We start from the raw sequence: 16,812 nt of genomic DNA on the forward strand, positions 1-16,812 counted from the left end.
CTCCCGAATGCTGGGACAAAAGGTGTATGCTACCACTGCCTGGCTTTTAGAACTCACTTTTTAATTGAGCAAATCTAAATATTCTTTCCTTTAGAGAAGACTGAGAATATATTTTTGTGTGTGAGTGTTCATATTAGGTTTGTATGTGTGAGTATGTACATACATATGCAAGCCAGAGGGCAGCCTTCACTCTTGTTTTTCTTCCCCTTTCTGTGTTCTGTGTGCATGTGTGTACGTGTTGGGGGTGAACAGTGAGTGATATGGCTTGGGGTCAACATTGGATGTCTGTGGTGGCTCTCCAGCTTACATTTGAGAGGATCGCTCACTGAACCTGGCCAGAGGTCATTTTTTAAAGCTAGACTGTCTGGCCAGCAACTGCTAAAGCTCCTGTCTCTATGGCCTTGGTGCTAGGATAATAAAAATAAGCACTTGGTGCCACACCTGCCTTTTCTGTATGAGTGCTGGGGACTCAAACCCTTAATGTTTACATACCAAGCACTTGCCTACTGAGCCATCTTCAAGCCCCTAAGAATATATATTCTAAGTCTCTTTTTAGCTCATTATGTAAAGTTAAAACATGAAATTGGATTATGGTAAACATCGTGTGACTTACGGAAACTTGATGAGGACTTGATCTAATGTTCCAGTTACTGGGAGAACTAAGGCGAGAAATCTAAGTCTTCTGCCTTGTCAGCTAGCATATACTAATGGTCTGGACTTTTCTTTTCTGCAAACTTAATGATGCTTAAGTTTTTCATCCAAAACCTTTGGGTTAGGCCTCTTGTGTGACATACCAAAGCGGGAGACTTGATGTGCAGAGATTAAATGTGAGAGCACAACAAAGCTTTTAATGTTTGTAAAATCAAGTAGTGCTCACGAAAGTTTTTCACTTTTCCTGATGTGTTCGTTTCATAGATTTGATACTCTTTAGTTGTGTTCTAAAAATGTAATAATCTTAAGTGATATTTTGAACTTTGTGTACCGTGGACAAAGGTTCCTGTTGCTTTCTAGGTATCTTTGAGATTAAATGGTGCTGTTGGCTGTAGGGGTTTGTGTATACCTACTAAACATTTCAGAAGCCTAAGCGATGCTGTCACATTTCTCCTATTTCCACAACATGCCTGTAATGTTACACACTGTGCCTCTTTAATTGCAGCTATCCTTTATGAACTGCTGTATGAGAAGGTATTTAAAACCGATGTCAGTAAAATCATGATGGGACTAGAAGCCTCTGAGGTGGCTGATGGAAGCAACAGTGAGATATCAGATTCTGAGGATGACAGCTGCAAGTAAGAACACATTTCAGTCCTAAAGTGTCTTTCTAGTGTCACCCAAGGAAACATTTTCATGTGCTACGGTGTGCATCCAAAAAGCACTGAAAATGCAGGAGAGGGTCTTTATTGCTGCCATGAATTTGACCTAGTTTCTATAATGGTTTTGTCTTTCAAAGTTGTTTCTGATTAATGAGAATTTATATTATGTAATTGATAAACATGTAGAATAGATTTGATTTGTGTGTATCATAAAACTGTAAAGTTAACTTGTTTACACTTCCAGTGATGAATAGCCTTTGTTTTGATCTTTGTTACCTTTTCATAGTTTGCCTCCTTTGCTTCTACCACGTCTATTAGAATAAGGAGTGCTTCACTGTGGAGTTGTGCGAAGTAATTCACCTTTTAGAGTCACTGAGGTAGTTTAGACAGATAAAGATTCTCAGCCCTGGATATGTAGGCATACTTTTGGACATCCAAGCATGTTTTTAGTTTGTTTTTTTTGTTTGTTTGTTTGTAATTAGATAGATTAGGGACATATTTAATTTCTCTAAAGAAGCCTCAGTAGCCTCTGTAGCATAGAATGACGGTGTTTTAGTATTTTCTTTCTTTCTTTTTTTTGGTTTTTCGAGACAGGGTTTCTCTGTGTAGCCCTGGCTGTCCTGGAACTCACTCTTTAGACCAGGCTAGCCTCGAACTCTCGAACTCAGAAATCCACCTGCCTCTGCCTCCCAAGTGCTGGGATCAAAGGTGTGTGCCACCACCGCCCGGCCAGTATTTTCTAAAAGAGACAATACCAATGTTTATGTGATAGCAAGTCAGGTAAATATAGTTTCATTATATATTACGTATTGATTTTTGATATTAAGCCTGTATATAACATTAGTTATCAACATTAAGTTTATCGTTTATGAGCATCCTCTATTACATTCCTGTTGAAGCTGAAAGTGTATTCTCATATGAGATGTGGTGGTACATGTTACACTAGGGATGACATTCTCCTTGAGTTTTAGTTCTTACAATCATGTTTTTTAAATGTGTATGTGTGTTGAAGTGCAGGACCCCCTCCTCCCCTTCTGTGTGGTGGAGAGCAAATTCAGAATTGTATGCATGCTAGGAAAGCACTATACCACTGGAATGCACTCTAGTACATCCATACTTTTAAATTTTTTTTTAGGGTTTTTTTTTGACAGGAATACTTACATTCTGAGTTTATGTGTGAATGAATGCAGACAGTTTGAGGCTGAGACGACATGTTCCTTGTTGCTAGAGTTAATGGGTTCTTGTGAGCCTCTTGAGTAGGTTCTGGGAACTGAACTTGGATTTTCTTTCTGCAAGAGCAGTATGGGGTCTTAAAACCACTGAACCATCTCTGTGCGCCCCTCCCCCCTTTTTAAAATCTGAGCCAGGGTCTAGGTATTCCTAGATCACTGTGTAATTAAGAATGACTCTCTCTCCTGATTTTCTGATTGTCTTCCCCTCCCAAGTGTTTACAGTTACAGGTACATGTCATCATGCTTGCTTTCTAGGAATTGTTGAATTAAAATTTTCTGATTTGGACTGAAGATCTGACCATTATTTATGCTTGAACAGTATTTGATGTTGTGAATTTTATCCTAATATGTGTTGATTAATTATGCATAAATAGATATTGCCTCTCTTTCCAGACCTGCTACCTGCCACTACCATTTAAGAGTTTATTGTAGGCCGGGCGGTGGTGGCACACGCCTTTGATCCCAGCACTTGGGAGGGAGAGCAGGCTGATTTCTGAGTTCGAGGCCAGCCTGGTCTACAGAGTGAGTTCCAGGACAGCCAGGACTACATAGAGAAACCCTGTCTCGAAAAACCAAAAAAAAAAAAAAAGAGTTTATTGTAACCTCATGCTTTTGGCATGTAGTTGAGGTTAAAAGTTGACTACATGCAACTTTTCATTTTCTAATTATGGTTCTGTTCCTTTATAGGAGTAACATTACTGCTGCTACTGATGTGAATGGATTTAAACCCTCAGGCAGTGAGGTATTTTTAATTTTTTAATATTTTAACTTGCTCTTTTATATGTAATATATAAAGAACCTGTGATTTTTGTTGGTCATTTTCTGTAGTCAGGGTTGCTTTGCTAGTAAGAGGTTAATTTGCTGTTTCCTGCTTAAGTTTTTGTGTTGTTTTTGTGCATATTTGAAACTGTTTGAAAAGCATTTCTTTGTTGATTGGACTTGTGACATTGTTTATTTAGAACCCTAAGAACAATGGGAACTCAGCTGACCTTCCTTTGTCCAGAAAGGTTCTTAAGTCACTCAACCCAGCAGTCTATAGAAATGTGGAGTATGAAATTTGGTTGAAGTCTAAACAAGGTGAGTTAAATCTAAATCTTCTGTAAAATTGCCTTGTAGCACTTGAAGATAATGAAATTTTACAATATATTTTAATGAATTTTTTTAAACTAACAGCTCAACAAAAACGTGATTATTCCATTGCTGCTGGCTTACAATATGAAGTTGGAGATAAATGCCACGTAAGTGATGTCTACCAAATGTTAAAGTAACTTGACTTGAATCTTATTTCCTGATAATTTCCAAAGGAACAGCCAACTAAAGTTTGACTGTAGTTATAATTTGAATTTCAGAATTCCAGTACATACAAGTAAAAAGTAGAATCATCTTAGTGCTGAAATTAATACCTTTGTAAAGCCACAGTTATGTTGTTAATTGTTTTGTTTTGTTTTTGAGACAGTGTCTCGCTGTGTAGTCTTGGCTGGCCTGCAACTATGTAGACCAAACTGGCCTGGAAATCACATAGATCTACCTGCCTCTGTCTCCTGAATTCTGGGCCTTTGTCCATTTTATTTGAATACGGTTTACCTGAAATCTTAAGCAGCTGGAATGATACACAGGTGACTTGTTTACACAAGTATTTAGGATATATTTTAAACTTTTTGGTAGAAATGGCTTTTTAAAAGAAGGCTAGTGAAGTTGGATGTGGTAATGTATATCTTTAATCTCAGCACTTGGGGAGATAGAGGCAAGTGGGTTTTTGTGAGTTCATGGCCAATCTGGTCTACATAGTTCCAGGCCAGCCAGGACTATACAGTGAGATACTGTCTCTAAAACAAAACAAAACAAAACAAAACAAAACAAAACAAAACAAAACAAAACAGCTGGCAAAATGGCTCAGCAGAATCCTTTTGCTCTTTCAGGGAATCTTGAGTTGGTTTCTAGTACCCATATCAGGAGGCTTAAAACTGTGTTCAAACTCCAGACGATTTGCTGCCCTCTTCTGACATCTGTGAGCAATCCATGGGTGGCAGAAGAAACCTACACATAAAAATTTAAGAAATTTTAAATTACCCTTTAAAAGTCTTTTTTATTGTAAAACTTTCTTGAGAAAAAGCAATTAATGAAGAATGAGATGTCAGCTCAGGACTGATAACACTTGGAAAAAAGGGAATCTCTGTGTAGAGCAGAGCTGTGTTTACTGTGCTTACTGCAGCCATTAGCCAGTGCACAGGGTTAGTGTGTACAGTTTGCCTAGAGGAAACTGTCACACAGTACAGTTAGCTACTTACTATTGATAGGGTTGGTAAGGAACAGTAGAAGGAAGCATCCCTTTGTAAGGAGCAGTGGTTTTAGTATAAAAACAGATAGACAGTAGTAATAAGAGTTTCCTCATTTGTAGAGTGGCTGCTCTGTAGATTGCTGTCCCCGTGTGGTATAGCTCTCCATTGCGTCTCCAGGAGTTCTCTAGTTTATTATTTACTGTTGTTAGCTCCAGTCTGCATAGGAGCAAACAAGGTGAGACACTGTCCAAGGTTATAGGACAGTCGGTCGTAGAACAGCCATGCTTGGAGATTCAAGGCCAGGATGGGTTGACAGCTGCTGACGTATATATTGATTATAGTTTGATGGATTCTGCTGCTGCTTTACATATTTATAACAGTTCCAAAAATTTGACAGAAGAAACAGTCTTTCTTTTAGCTAGAGAGGTGTGGTGCTTAGGGATACAGATTCTGTTGAAGCTCTTTTGTACTTATTTTTTTTTTTCCTGGTAAATGCTTCCAGTATCAGGTGTCTGACGGTTTTTCCTGGTGTTCAGCAGGTTAGATTGGATCATAATGGGAAATTATCTAATGCAGACATTCATGGGGTTCACTCTGAGAATGGACCAGTTTTGTCTGAAGACCTAGGGAAAAAGTACGTATTCTTTAGCTAAGATGTTTGCTACCTATTAGATTTAGCCTGTTAAAAATGTTAATACTTCTAAATGCCTCTGTATTTAGAGTTTCAATAAAATGTGTTATTTGTATATAAAAATTTAATTGGTTAGATCTTTAGAAAAATCATGAAGGGTTGTAGAATTGACTTGTAAAGGAACTAATATCTCTCTATCTCTTCTACCTATTTTTTTTTTTTTTTTTAATTTTAAGAAAAGGTTTCTGTGGGTAGCTCTGACTGTCCTGGTACCCAGTTTGTAGACTAGGCTGGCCTCAAATCCACCTGACTCTGCCTCCTGAGTGCTGGAATTAAAGGAGTGAACCGCCACCACCTGGTGCAGAGGAACTGATGATGAAGCTGGGTATTCCGTGAGGGCACATGTCTTGAGTTCAAGGCCAGCATGGTCTACATAGGAGTCTAGATAGCCAGGGATACGTAGATCCCATCCCAGTCTCCCCCTTCCCCAGTAACAAACTACAGTAACTGAATTTTAACATCTCCAACATCCACATAAAAAAACAGGCAAGGATGTACGTCCTGTCACACCAGTGTTGTGGATCAGGAGTCAGTGGATCCCAGGTGCTCCTAGCCTTTGTAAAATGAGCTTCAGGTTTGAGAGACTGCCATAAAATTTTTTGGTAGAAGCATGTACATATACACAGGTAGCACATGTAACTTACACCCCTAGAAAAAGAATAATATTTTGAATTTAAATCAGATGTTTTGCTCACTCTGGTATATTTTACAAAATGCTAGTTTTACAGTGTCTAGTTTTTCTAATTTATTTTTAATGTAAGAACTAGAGGTGTGGTGGTATGTGCCTTTGATCCAGCACTCGGGATACAGTCTCGTATACATAGTGACTTTCAGGCTGGCCGGGAGTGTGTAGTGAGACACTATCTTGGGGAAAAAAAAGAATTAAAGTTAGCACTTCTGTTTGCTCACATGCATGTGCGCACATGTGTGTTTGTGTGTGTGTGTATTTTTTTTTGAGACAAGATTTCTCTACAGCTCTAGCTATCATAGAACTCACTTTATAGATCAGGCTGGCCTCTGAACTCAGAGATTAATAATGTTTGTCAGCATGCCTGGTTTAAATTAGCAAATCTTGTGTAAGCTGACAGCAAAGTATCTATGCAGGGTATTGGTTGTAGTGTTCTTTTTAAAAGATTGTTTGAGATTTACTTGCTTGATGTGTATGAGTGTTTTGACTCATGTATTGTGTAGTGCATGCATGCAATTTGTGTGAGGAGGCCTTAACACTGGATCCTCTGGCACTGGAGTTAGGGTGGTTGTGAGTTACTATGTGGTGCTGAGAATTAGATCAGGTCCCCTAGAAGAGTAGCCAGTACTCTTGACTGCTGAGTCGTCTGCCTATCCAGTTGTGTTTTAGTGCATGTTTTAGTCCTTAGGGAGATTGTGTGAAGTTACTAGAAAACACTTTTGTTTCTTTTGAAGACATACACCGAAGAACCTCAAGCCACCTCCCCCAGAAAGCTGGAACACGGTGTCAGGAAAGAAGATGAAAAAACCTAATTCTGGGCAAAATTTTCATTCAGGTAAGTTCACATCAAAGCTCTCTTTAGGATTATGATGGTAGTTCTTGGGAGTTGTTTATGTCAGGGAAATTGTGAGGTCTTTTTCTATTTTCCACAGATACGGATTATAGAGGGCCAAAGAATCTAAACAAGCCAATCAAAGCCCCATCTGCACTACCTCCTCGACTACAGCATCCTTCATCGGGTGTAAGACAGCATGTGTTCTCGGGTCATTCTACAGGGTCCCAGTCTCAGAAATCCTCCAGTGAGCATAAGAGTCTGAGTAGGATGCCTTCACAGATCACGAGGTAACCTTCCTAAATCGAAGAGAAACATGCGTTAGGAGGCACATTGCTGCATGTCCTCCATTATATTCAGCTTTTAGTTACTAGCTCTTGGTCATACTGTTTATAATGTAGTGCTGAAAAGGAATGTCGATAGAACTTTCAAACACTACACAGTAATACTATAGAGGAATAAGCCTTTATTTCTGAGTATTTTGTTCCAAGTGATGACAAACTTTATGGTAGTTCTATTAGGGTTTTTCAATCAGTATGGAGAGCAGAGTAATAATCTGTAGGAGACAAGAAAGTAGTTCGGTGAAACGTGACTACTTTGAGAGTCTGATCCCAAGTTTATTCTAGGCATATTTAAGTAATCATTAAAAAATTTCCTGGTGATAAATAACTCAATCTCGTATCACAAAAAAGCTTAAGAAATGACTACATCAAAATGCTTTGTGAAGTACATGTGGCATTTTTCATAATGATGGGTTCTGTATATTGAGCTCATAAGGGCTGGGGGTAGGATCTCATTTGGTCTCAGCCAAAAGTAGCACAGAGGTCACCAGGCTGTTTATTATCGATGCTTGTTCTTATTCTTCTGAGTGGATAACAAGTCACACCTCCTTCCCTTTGAAGGACATTTCTGTGTGCTGACCTTCCTCACTCCCTCAGTGTTTATTATCTGTGATCACAAGCACCTCTGCAGGGTCTCCAGTGCTCCCTTTTTTATTTCTAAAGTAAAAGTTGTGATTGTAATAGAGGCCATGACTGAATGCATTGCTTGCATGGCTAGTCCAACTAACACAGGCAAGCATACCAGAATAAGAAAAGCTAACAGAGAACCAAGGAGAGGAGAAAGACTTCTTAGCTATGATGGCCATTCAAGGATCACTTGAGAGATTTTATCTTTTTATGGAGATCATTAATTTGACCAAAATCTGACCTATTAAAGCAGTACATGCCAGGAATTGTTAGCAACCAAGATTAGTTGTATTTTCGTTAAAGTGTTTCTCAGTTCACCCATCTCTTGGTAAATTTATAATATTTTTACTGTAATGTTAGTTTTGTTAGTCATAAAGGCCATTTTTGAGACCTCTCTTTGTATTCTAGTTAACATTTCTAGGACTGGCAATAAAAAAGCTGTTGGAACTCTTAGTTAACTTTGTTCTGAAAGTTTTGCTTAGTTGTGGTGATGTCTTTACTATTCAGCTTAGCTCTGTGTAGTCGTAGGAGGCATTACTACAGATTATCACAACTGCATGATCATAAGCATTCTGACTAAATATTCAGAGGTAGATGAACATTAGGGTCATATCTGTGTTCCACATCCCCCCTCCCCAAATCTGCTCTTCTGATATGTTATATAGCCTTTGGTAGGTCTTGAGAGGATGAACTTTTTTTTTTTGGTAATGTCTCTTTTGTAGTCTTGACAGGTCTAGAACATACTGTGTAGCACAGGCTGGCAGTCCTCTTGCCTCTGCTTTCTGAGTGCTGGGGTTATAAGATACTGGGATGCACCACTATGTCTGGCTTGAGAGGAGGAGTATGAAATTGAGTATTCTTATCTAGTCAGTTCTAGCCATGACCCCTGGGAAATTAAGTTATTGTGGCTAGCACCTCCGCATCCAAGTGCCCGAGGAGCTTTTGTATTGTCTAAGTTCTTGTCTTTAGATCTTTTAGCTCTCCCTTTTGAACATTTTCTTTTCTTGAGAATACCCTTACTTTGCCATTAAAGGTAAATTTAAGACAGTTGGGAGGCTCTTCAAGCTGATTTAGCCATGCCATATTAGTTTTTTAGAGTTGTTATAAGAGTATACTAGAAATTAGTCACTTGAAACAACAGAAGTTTATTCTCTGACAGTTGTAGAGGGCAGACATGTTAAGATGAACTAACCGCCGTGCCCGTTGTTGTGGGCTTATGTGAGAATTTGTTGTTCCTCGGCTCCATCCTGCATTTGCCTTTGTTTTTGGAGTTCCTTTTTTATAGCTGACTCATTCTCTTTTCTTGTCCCTTTTTAAAAAACACCAGCTAGACTGTTGAGACCCTACTTCATTCCCTTGATCTCATCTATTTGATTACATCTTAACAGACTGCCGCCCCCCCCCCCCGCCTTTCCCCTCTCCCCTCCCCCAAGGCAGGGTTTCTCTGTTGTAGCCCTGGCTGTCCTGGAACTCAGTCTGTAGACTTAAGCTGGCCTTGACCTCAGAAGTCTGCTTGCCTCTGCCTCCCAAGTGCTGGCATTAAAGGCGTGCACCACCGCTGCCTGGCACAGACTCTTTTTAAATAAACACATACACACATTCTGGGGGTTATGTTATCTGAGCATATTCTTCTGAGAGAAAAGTTCAATCCATAATATATTAATTATTCAGATCCCTTATTGAAAACCTGAGGATTAGATAATTAGATGGAGGCCTCACGTATGTTAAGAAGATGCTAGCGTTATTTTTGTTTTATTTAAAAAATTATTTAGAATAAGGTAGTTTATACTGTTGAAGTCAGAACAACTAGGTGTATAGTTACCCCAGCTCTCAGCAGACAGGCCAGTCTGGGTAAGACCCTCCTAGCTTTCAAGCCCCAAAACAACCAAAAATGTCTAAAAGATTGTCCAGCCCTCTGTAATCTTGTGTGTATTTTTCCAGTGGTATCTTTTTTTACTTGTATTAACACTTTTTTGTTGTGGGTTGGGGTAGGGTTCAAGACAAGGTTTCTCTATAGCTGTAGCTGCCCTGGAACTAGCTTTGAAAACCAAGGCTGTCCTCGAGCTCACGGAGATTAAGATCCACATGGTGGAGGAGAGAATTGACTTGTCTTCTGAGCATCCACACACAAGCATAAAAAATGCAATGAAAACCTATAAACCTGTGGCCCGAGTGTCCGGTTAGTGATACAGAGCACTCTTTCTCGCAAAGGATCTGTGTTTCCTTTCTGGAGCCTCAACCACTTAACTTCCTCAGACATCAGGCATGCATGTGGTGCCTAGAATACATGTAGGCAGAACACTCATAAACAAAATAAAACAAATGTATAAAGTTCAGTGGAAACAGTGAACTGTGTAGAATTGTGCAGAATCATCACAGCATTTTCAGAGTTATTAATTAGAAGAGTACATTTGGAAGTAAGTGTGAATAGCAGTTCCTAACAACATCGTCAGGGAGTCTAAATTCCTCATCAGTGGCTACATGCTAACTGTCTTAGTGCTTCTACTGCTGTGACAGAACATTATGACTGGAGAGAAAAGGGCTCATTTAGCCCACACTTCCACACTGTAGTGCATCATTGAAAGAAGTCAGGGCAAGTATCGGAGGGTAGGATCTGAGGGAGAGACCATGAGGAATGCTTCATACTGCCTTGCTACTCATGACTTGCTTTGTAAGGTAATTTTCTTCTGTGCTGGGAGTTGGGTCATGTTGGGTTCACTCTCTGCAAATGAAAGTCTTACAGCAGGTCAGCTAGTTGTCATTAGTTGCACTTGAAGGTTTTGTTTGGACACTTGACACCAGACTCCTCTTTCCTTTTGTACTTGGTAGCTTACTCATAGTGTAGACAAAATACATGGGTGATTACTTTGGACATTACCCTAAAAACATAAAAATACCTGTGGAAAAATTTTATTTTATACCTTCACCATCTTTTCATGTAATGAACCATTTTTCCTGTACTCTAGATGTAAGAGTACATTTTTTAGTGTCTTAAACATTTAAAAAGAAAATACAGACTGCCAAATAACTTATCAAAGTTGAATATGAATCTAGACTCTTTGGTGAACTCCAGTCTCTTAGGAATTGGTGGAGCGCTCATATATTTAATATGCACAGTACTGTGACTGTTGTGATGGACAACTGTGTCCAGCCTATTGGACTCATATGTTAACTGGTTCATTAAATACTTGGTAACATGTAACAAGGTATGTGAAAGTTTGGTTAGATGACTTTTGACATTGTGAGTGTGTAGGAATTGATTGGCATTTGAAGTTAATTATTGACTAGTATGCTTTTTCCAGTTTGTGTTAACTGCTGATTCGTGCTGGAGAGATGGCTCAGCAGTCACTTGCTGCTCTTGCAGAGGATCCAGGTTTATTCCCATCATCCATGTGGTAGCTCATAACCATCTATAAATTCAGTTCCAGGGGATCTTGTGGCCTCTTCTAACACTCATAGACACTGAGCATACATGTGGTGCATATACGCTTGGGTATAAGAAATAAAACTCTTTCAAAAAAGTATTTTAATAGTGTAGTAAACGTTTAGCACTTTATACAGTTCCCCGATTGCTATGACCTGATAGAGTTCATCCTGATTGTGTTGATGTAACAGGTCAACTCTCCAGTTCTTTTGGAATAAAAGATGAGTGGTAATGCTGGGCACGATCCGTTTCTGAGGTCTTCTATATGTCTTCTTTAGTGATACCACTCCTCTGGAGAAGTCAGCAGAGATGGGGTTGTACTTTGAGTCACTTATTCAGTCTGTCTGTCTACCTACCTACCTACCTACCTACCAACCAACCAACCAACCAACCAACCAATCAATAAATCAGAGTGGCTTATAGGCTGTAGTCCACCAAGTCCCACAATGGCTATTTACCAACAGAAGGTCCAAAATTCTAGTTGTTCAGTCCATGAGGTTAGGTCTCTCAGCTGGTCTTCAGTATATGCAGGAATTCTGGAGAAGTAGGCTTTAACACCAGTAAAAGAATGGACTTGCTAGTAAGAGTGACAGCAAACAGGCAAAGAACAAGCTTGTGTTTCTTTTGTAGCCTTTGTAATAAATAGGCTATGGTATCACTAAAGTTAGCAGAACATGCGGCCATCTTCTGAATCTTCCAACACCAAACGATCTGTACTAAAGATGAATCTTTCTGGCTCAAGGATCTGGATTACAAGTAGGTCTTCATACTTCAGATCCCTTATAGGTGTGCTCAGCTATTTGGGTTTTAGTTAATTTAAGATATAGTCACATTGACAACCAAGAATAGTCATCACAAACCCACCCCTTTTCAATTTGATACAGTCATATTGGTAATCTTATATCATGCTTAATTTCCAAATGAAATCAATTATCAGGTCATAATTGTGCTTAACGTGATATAAGTATTTCATGTAGAGTTTCAAGAACATTATATATTCATTTAAGCAGGTCCTCATTGTAGCTGTCCCTCTTACAACCAAATGAAGTATAAATTTAGAATAAATGGCAATATGCCTTGGGGTATTTATAACCACTGTAGTCTCTTAATTGATAGTAAAGAAATCAAGGAAAAAAAATTTAATACCTGTACAAACACATTCTTAACAAAATATCACAGAAACATTCGTGTCAGCCATAGTCCTTGTTTCTGAATTCGGTTACAGGGCCTCAGCTGATATTTATGCCTACCTTTCTCTATTACTCATTCTGTATCCTTCTACCTTCTAGCAAGCACCTCAGCAGGTCTTAGCTCTTTTTCTGGAGGAGTGATGCATATGTTAATTCTTTATGGGTTTGTGTCCTTTGTCATCCTGCTTGGATTAGGTTAATCACAGGACATGGTAGCACCAAAAGATGGCCTAAAGGATCTCCTGCACTCCAGACATAATCTTTCTTATCTCCATAGTAGAGAAGCAGTCCAGTTTCTCCATGGTAATCTGTACTAATCATCACTCCTAAAATTGTTATTCCAATCTTGGCCTGTTGGTTTAAGGGTGTTAGAAGCTCAGAGTAGCCAAGGGAAGTCTGTGCTTCCAGTTAAATGGAATGTTTGTTGTGTCTCCTGGCAAGAGTGCCATTTCTTGGCTATCAGAATTTAAGGTGATGGGAACAGGAAGCAAAAATTTTCCTAATAGGTTACTAGGGGTAATAGTGAGTTGGAACTATTCCCTTTTCCACCCCTTGATTTTTTGACCCATGGTTCTTGGCTATGGGAGAAACTGTACCATATATTGGATGCATATACCACTTCTGGAGAACTTGCCTCAAGCCTTGGGTTGCTGCCACCTAATTGGCACTGTAAGTCAGTCTTCAAAGGCCATTCCATTTTTCTGTCAGGCCAGCAGCTTCATGATTGTGGGGACCATGGTAAGACCATAATTGTGGATGCACTATCACACTTTTGGCTATGAAGTGAGTGCTAAGGTCAGAAACAATACTGTGTGGGATACCATGGTGGTAGATGAGGCGTTCTGTAAGTCCATGGACGGTGGTTTTGTCAGAAACATGTGCAGGAAAGGCAAATCCATAACTAGAAGAAGTATCTACTTCAGTAAGGATAGAGGAGAGAGTTGTCCTTTCCACAGAGAAAGTGGTTCAGTGTTTGTTGTCAACCTTTCAGGAGGTTGCTAGTCATCCTGGGGAGATGTGCTCAGGGTTGGTCTCTGCTATAGGGAGATCTGACACTCAGTATCTGTAGCTAGGTGAGCCTTTGTGAGCAGCAGTGCATGCTCATGCATACACTCCATTTCTGTGTCCGTGACCATTTGTTCACAGGCCCATTGGGCAATGACAGTGTCGGCTGGGGAAGAAGTGGCCATCCTATCTACTCGATGGCTCCTCAGCTGAAGTTGGTTGGAAGTTTTCACTTGCCTGAGAACTTGCCAAATCCTCTTTGGAGTCTTTAACCCCATGAGTGTTGAGAAAGAGCTGGTCTGATATCATGAGGGTTATTTGTCCTTTTAGATTTAATATTTAAGTGCGACTACCTGAAGACAGTAATGGCTTTTGTTTCAGAAATAAAATTGTGGTACCATAGCATTCTAGTACTTATTAGTAAGATTATATTTATTTGTACTCGGACAACACTTTTTCCTTAAGTTTTGAATTTGAATTTTGACTTATACAGAAGATAGAAATGATAGAAATACTATTCATACTGCTCTTTTAAAAATGCTTATTTTATCTGTGTGAGTGTCTTACCTGCATCAAAATATGTGTGTATCTGTACGTGCCTAGTGCCTGAGGCAGTTAGAAGACAGGATGTCAGAACTGGAGTTGCTTGTGGTTGTGAGCTGCCACATGGGCATTAGGAACCCTGGGTCCTTATACTGCAGTCAGAGATCTTGACTGCTGAGCCATCTCTCCAGAACTTCATACTGCATTTAATGGCTACAAGCTGTATACAAATACTAGAATTGTTACTAAATAAATTACTGAGTCTCTAGTGATCTTTGTTTGACCACAGTTACATTGAGGCAAGAATGGCAGCCAGTAATCCAGCCTGGCACAACTCATTGCTTGCAGTTCAATGCTTTTTTTTTTTTTTTTTTTTGGCAGTAGGGAAGAGCATGGTTTGTCTCATCTTTCCCTTAGAACAAAAAAAATCACAATGCATTTTCTTCCTCCTTCAAACTTACTTTCTTTACATTTTAATTAATTTTGTGTGTGGGTGTGCTTCATGGGTACCACAGCGTACATGTGGTGGTCGGAAGAGAACTTGTAGGAATCATTGCTCTTCTCACCCATGTGAGTTCTAGGTGGCAAGCCTTAGGTCATTTGATGGTTCATGTTTTCCTTTATTTTGAGAAGTAAAGTTTTATGCTAATACTGGAATGCGGCATTAAGAAATATGAACAGTGCTTATATTTTTAGCTCTCAGGAAAAATTCACTTATTTCAGTATCATGTAGAAGGAATTAAGTTATATTTTACTTTCATTTTATTCTTTGCCTTTATAAGTTTTATCTTTGTAAAGTAGCCTAAAATGTTGTGTTTTTATCTGTTTGCCAGCGGTCTTAAGTTACAAAGTGTCACAGTGTAGCTTGTTTAGTTGGCTGTTTACTTGTATCACAGACTAGATCACTGCATTTGTGTTCTCCATACATTTGCCTTTTTTTCCCTCTGAAAGAATGTTTTATTTGACAGAAAACCTGACCGTGAAAGGGCTGAGGATTTTGATCACGTGAGTCGTGAATCTTACTATTTTGGCCTCTCCCCAGAAGAACGCAGAGAGAAGCAAGCTATTGAAGAGTCTCGTTTACTCTATGAGATTCAGAACCGGGATGAACAGGCTTTTCCAGCCCTTTCTGTACGTATGTAGAGATTGTAAGGTTAATGTTTAGAAGTTTTTCCTCAGTGCATTTTGTAGTACATAATAATTTCAGGTGGTGAACTTAAATTTTTAAACTGAAAATATTTTAAATATTACTTCGACTTTGGTGTGTGGTATGTGCTTGTCATCACAGCTACTTGAGAAACAAGAGAATCCTTGAATTCAAGGCCATCTTGACCATATAGTAAGATTGTGTGCTAAGGTAAAAAGGAGGGAGGGGAATTGAAGGTAGAACGTGTCCTCATCCTGGTCTAATAATGTTACTGAGAAAACTGCTAACAGGTGAGTTGAGTGATTGAGTTGGTTTGGTCACCTAGTAATCCTGAGATTTTCTTTCAGACTGACTTGTGATCTGCAAGCACATCCTGAGTGCAAAGGCTTAGTTCTCAGTTGACCATTTACAAGGTTTTTCTGAACACTCAGGAAACAGTGATCACTTTGACCCACATACTACACTTGAGTGTGCTCACCATGTTGTTTTGAGCAAGAAGCACATGTATCTGTCGTGCTCCATGTGTCAGCTGGGCTGTACTGGATACTTCTGATGAAAGGAATAACTCTACCTTGGTTTTTTTTTTTTTAAACTTTGGGATGCAATCAGAAAGGAGATCTATTGTCATGTAGGTAAGGCTCTTAATTTAAGTCTTGGCAAACGGTATAAAATGGTAACACTGACTGAAGCCAGGTGGGATGCTGTTGAAGGCTCCCCACTATGCCACAGACAAGAGCAAAGCTACACATGTTCACTTTCCTGTTTCCTGTGAGCTCAGTCTGGAGCTGAGGGAGGGTGGCAGAAGGTTCCAAGTCAAGTATGGCATCGTCTGCTCAGTGGTCCCTCATGCATTGTCATTGTTTTCACATAGCTTTGCTTAGTGAAGCTGACGTTGATATTCACTCTTCTATTCAAACTTCTCTTCTTAATTAGCGAATGGCAGAAGCAGTGTCGCTGGGTTTCCTACTTCCACATTTTGAGATTTACATTGACCTGCTGTTGGAGTTGATAGTGGCCTAGGTTTGTTTACTAGAAATGGGAATAGAAGACTAAGCCTCTCTCCTCTTGTGTGAGTCATTAAATGCTGTAGCAGGAGTTTAGAACCTTTGGTGATAATTCATCCTAAAAACCCAAGCTACTGTATCTGGTCCCTTTGTTTTCCAATAGTACACGTCGTTCGGAGCTCAGGTGGTTTACTCTTAACTGTATTATTTCAGTAACACATGCTAATTGAGATTTTCCCCATCACAACAGACCTTGGGAAGGCTGGTAGCAAAGGTGTTATATTACTATATGAATTTCAGGATAGTAGCTAGGTCAGTGTGCTCTCCTGAAACTGATTGATACTTAGTAGTAGACTATTAATGTGGAACATGTAATTGAGTGTGGATTCTAGATGATAGCCATAATTACCTATCAAGTTGATTCTAAAGTATAAAATTATAAGGCTTTGAACTTGAAGAATTTTGATTAGAAGTATGAATGTTATTTTTAGAGCTT

The 16,812-nt window shown here is 39.3% G+C and overlaps 1 protein-coding gene across 2 annotated transcripts in view; it reads left to right on the plus strand.

The window, feature by feature from the left end:
• Otud4 (OTU deubiquitinase 4) overlaps positions 1-16,812 on the plus strand; it is a 44,711-nt gene that overhangs the window by 17,316 nt on the left and 10,583 nt on the right. Inside the window, exons 7-14 of one of the 2 annotated variants that reach the window (XM_028753385.1) lie at positions 1,157-1,289; positions 3,233-3,287; positions 3,505-3,622; positions 3,719-3,783; positions 5,364-5,458; positions 6,938-7,038; positions 7,136-7,325; positions 15,134-15,296. In XM_028753385.1, the coding sequence (XP_028609218.1) occupies positions 1,157-1,289; positions 3,233-3,287; positions 3,505-3,622; positions 3,719-3,783; positions 5,364-5,458; positions 6,938-7,038; positions 7,136-7,325; positions 15,134-15,296 (920 nt within the window). Of the gene's footprint in view, positions 1-1,156; positions 1,290-3,232; positions 3,288-3,504; positions 3,623-3,718; positions 3,784-5,360; positions 5,459-6,937; positions 7,039-7,135; positions 7,326-15,133; positions 15,297-16,812 lie in introns of both variants that reach the window. The other variant, XM_028753384.1, reaches the window with a different exon arrangement.

Source organism: Grammomys surdaster, unplaced genomic scaffold (assembly GCF_004785775.1).
Source record: "Grammomys surdaster isolate TR1022 unplaced genomic scaffold, NIH_TR_1.0 125947, whole genome shotgun sequence".
NCBI classification, from domain to species: Eukaryota; Metazoa; Chordata; class Mammalia; order Rodentia; family Muridae; genus Grammomys; species Grammomys surdaster.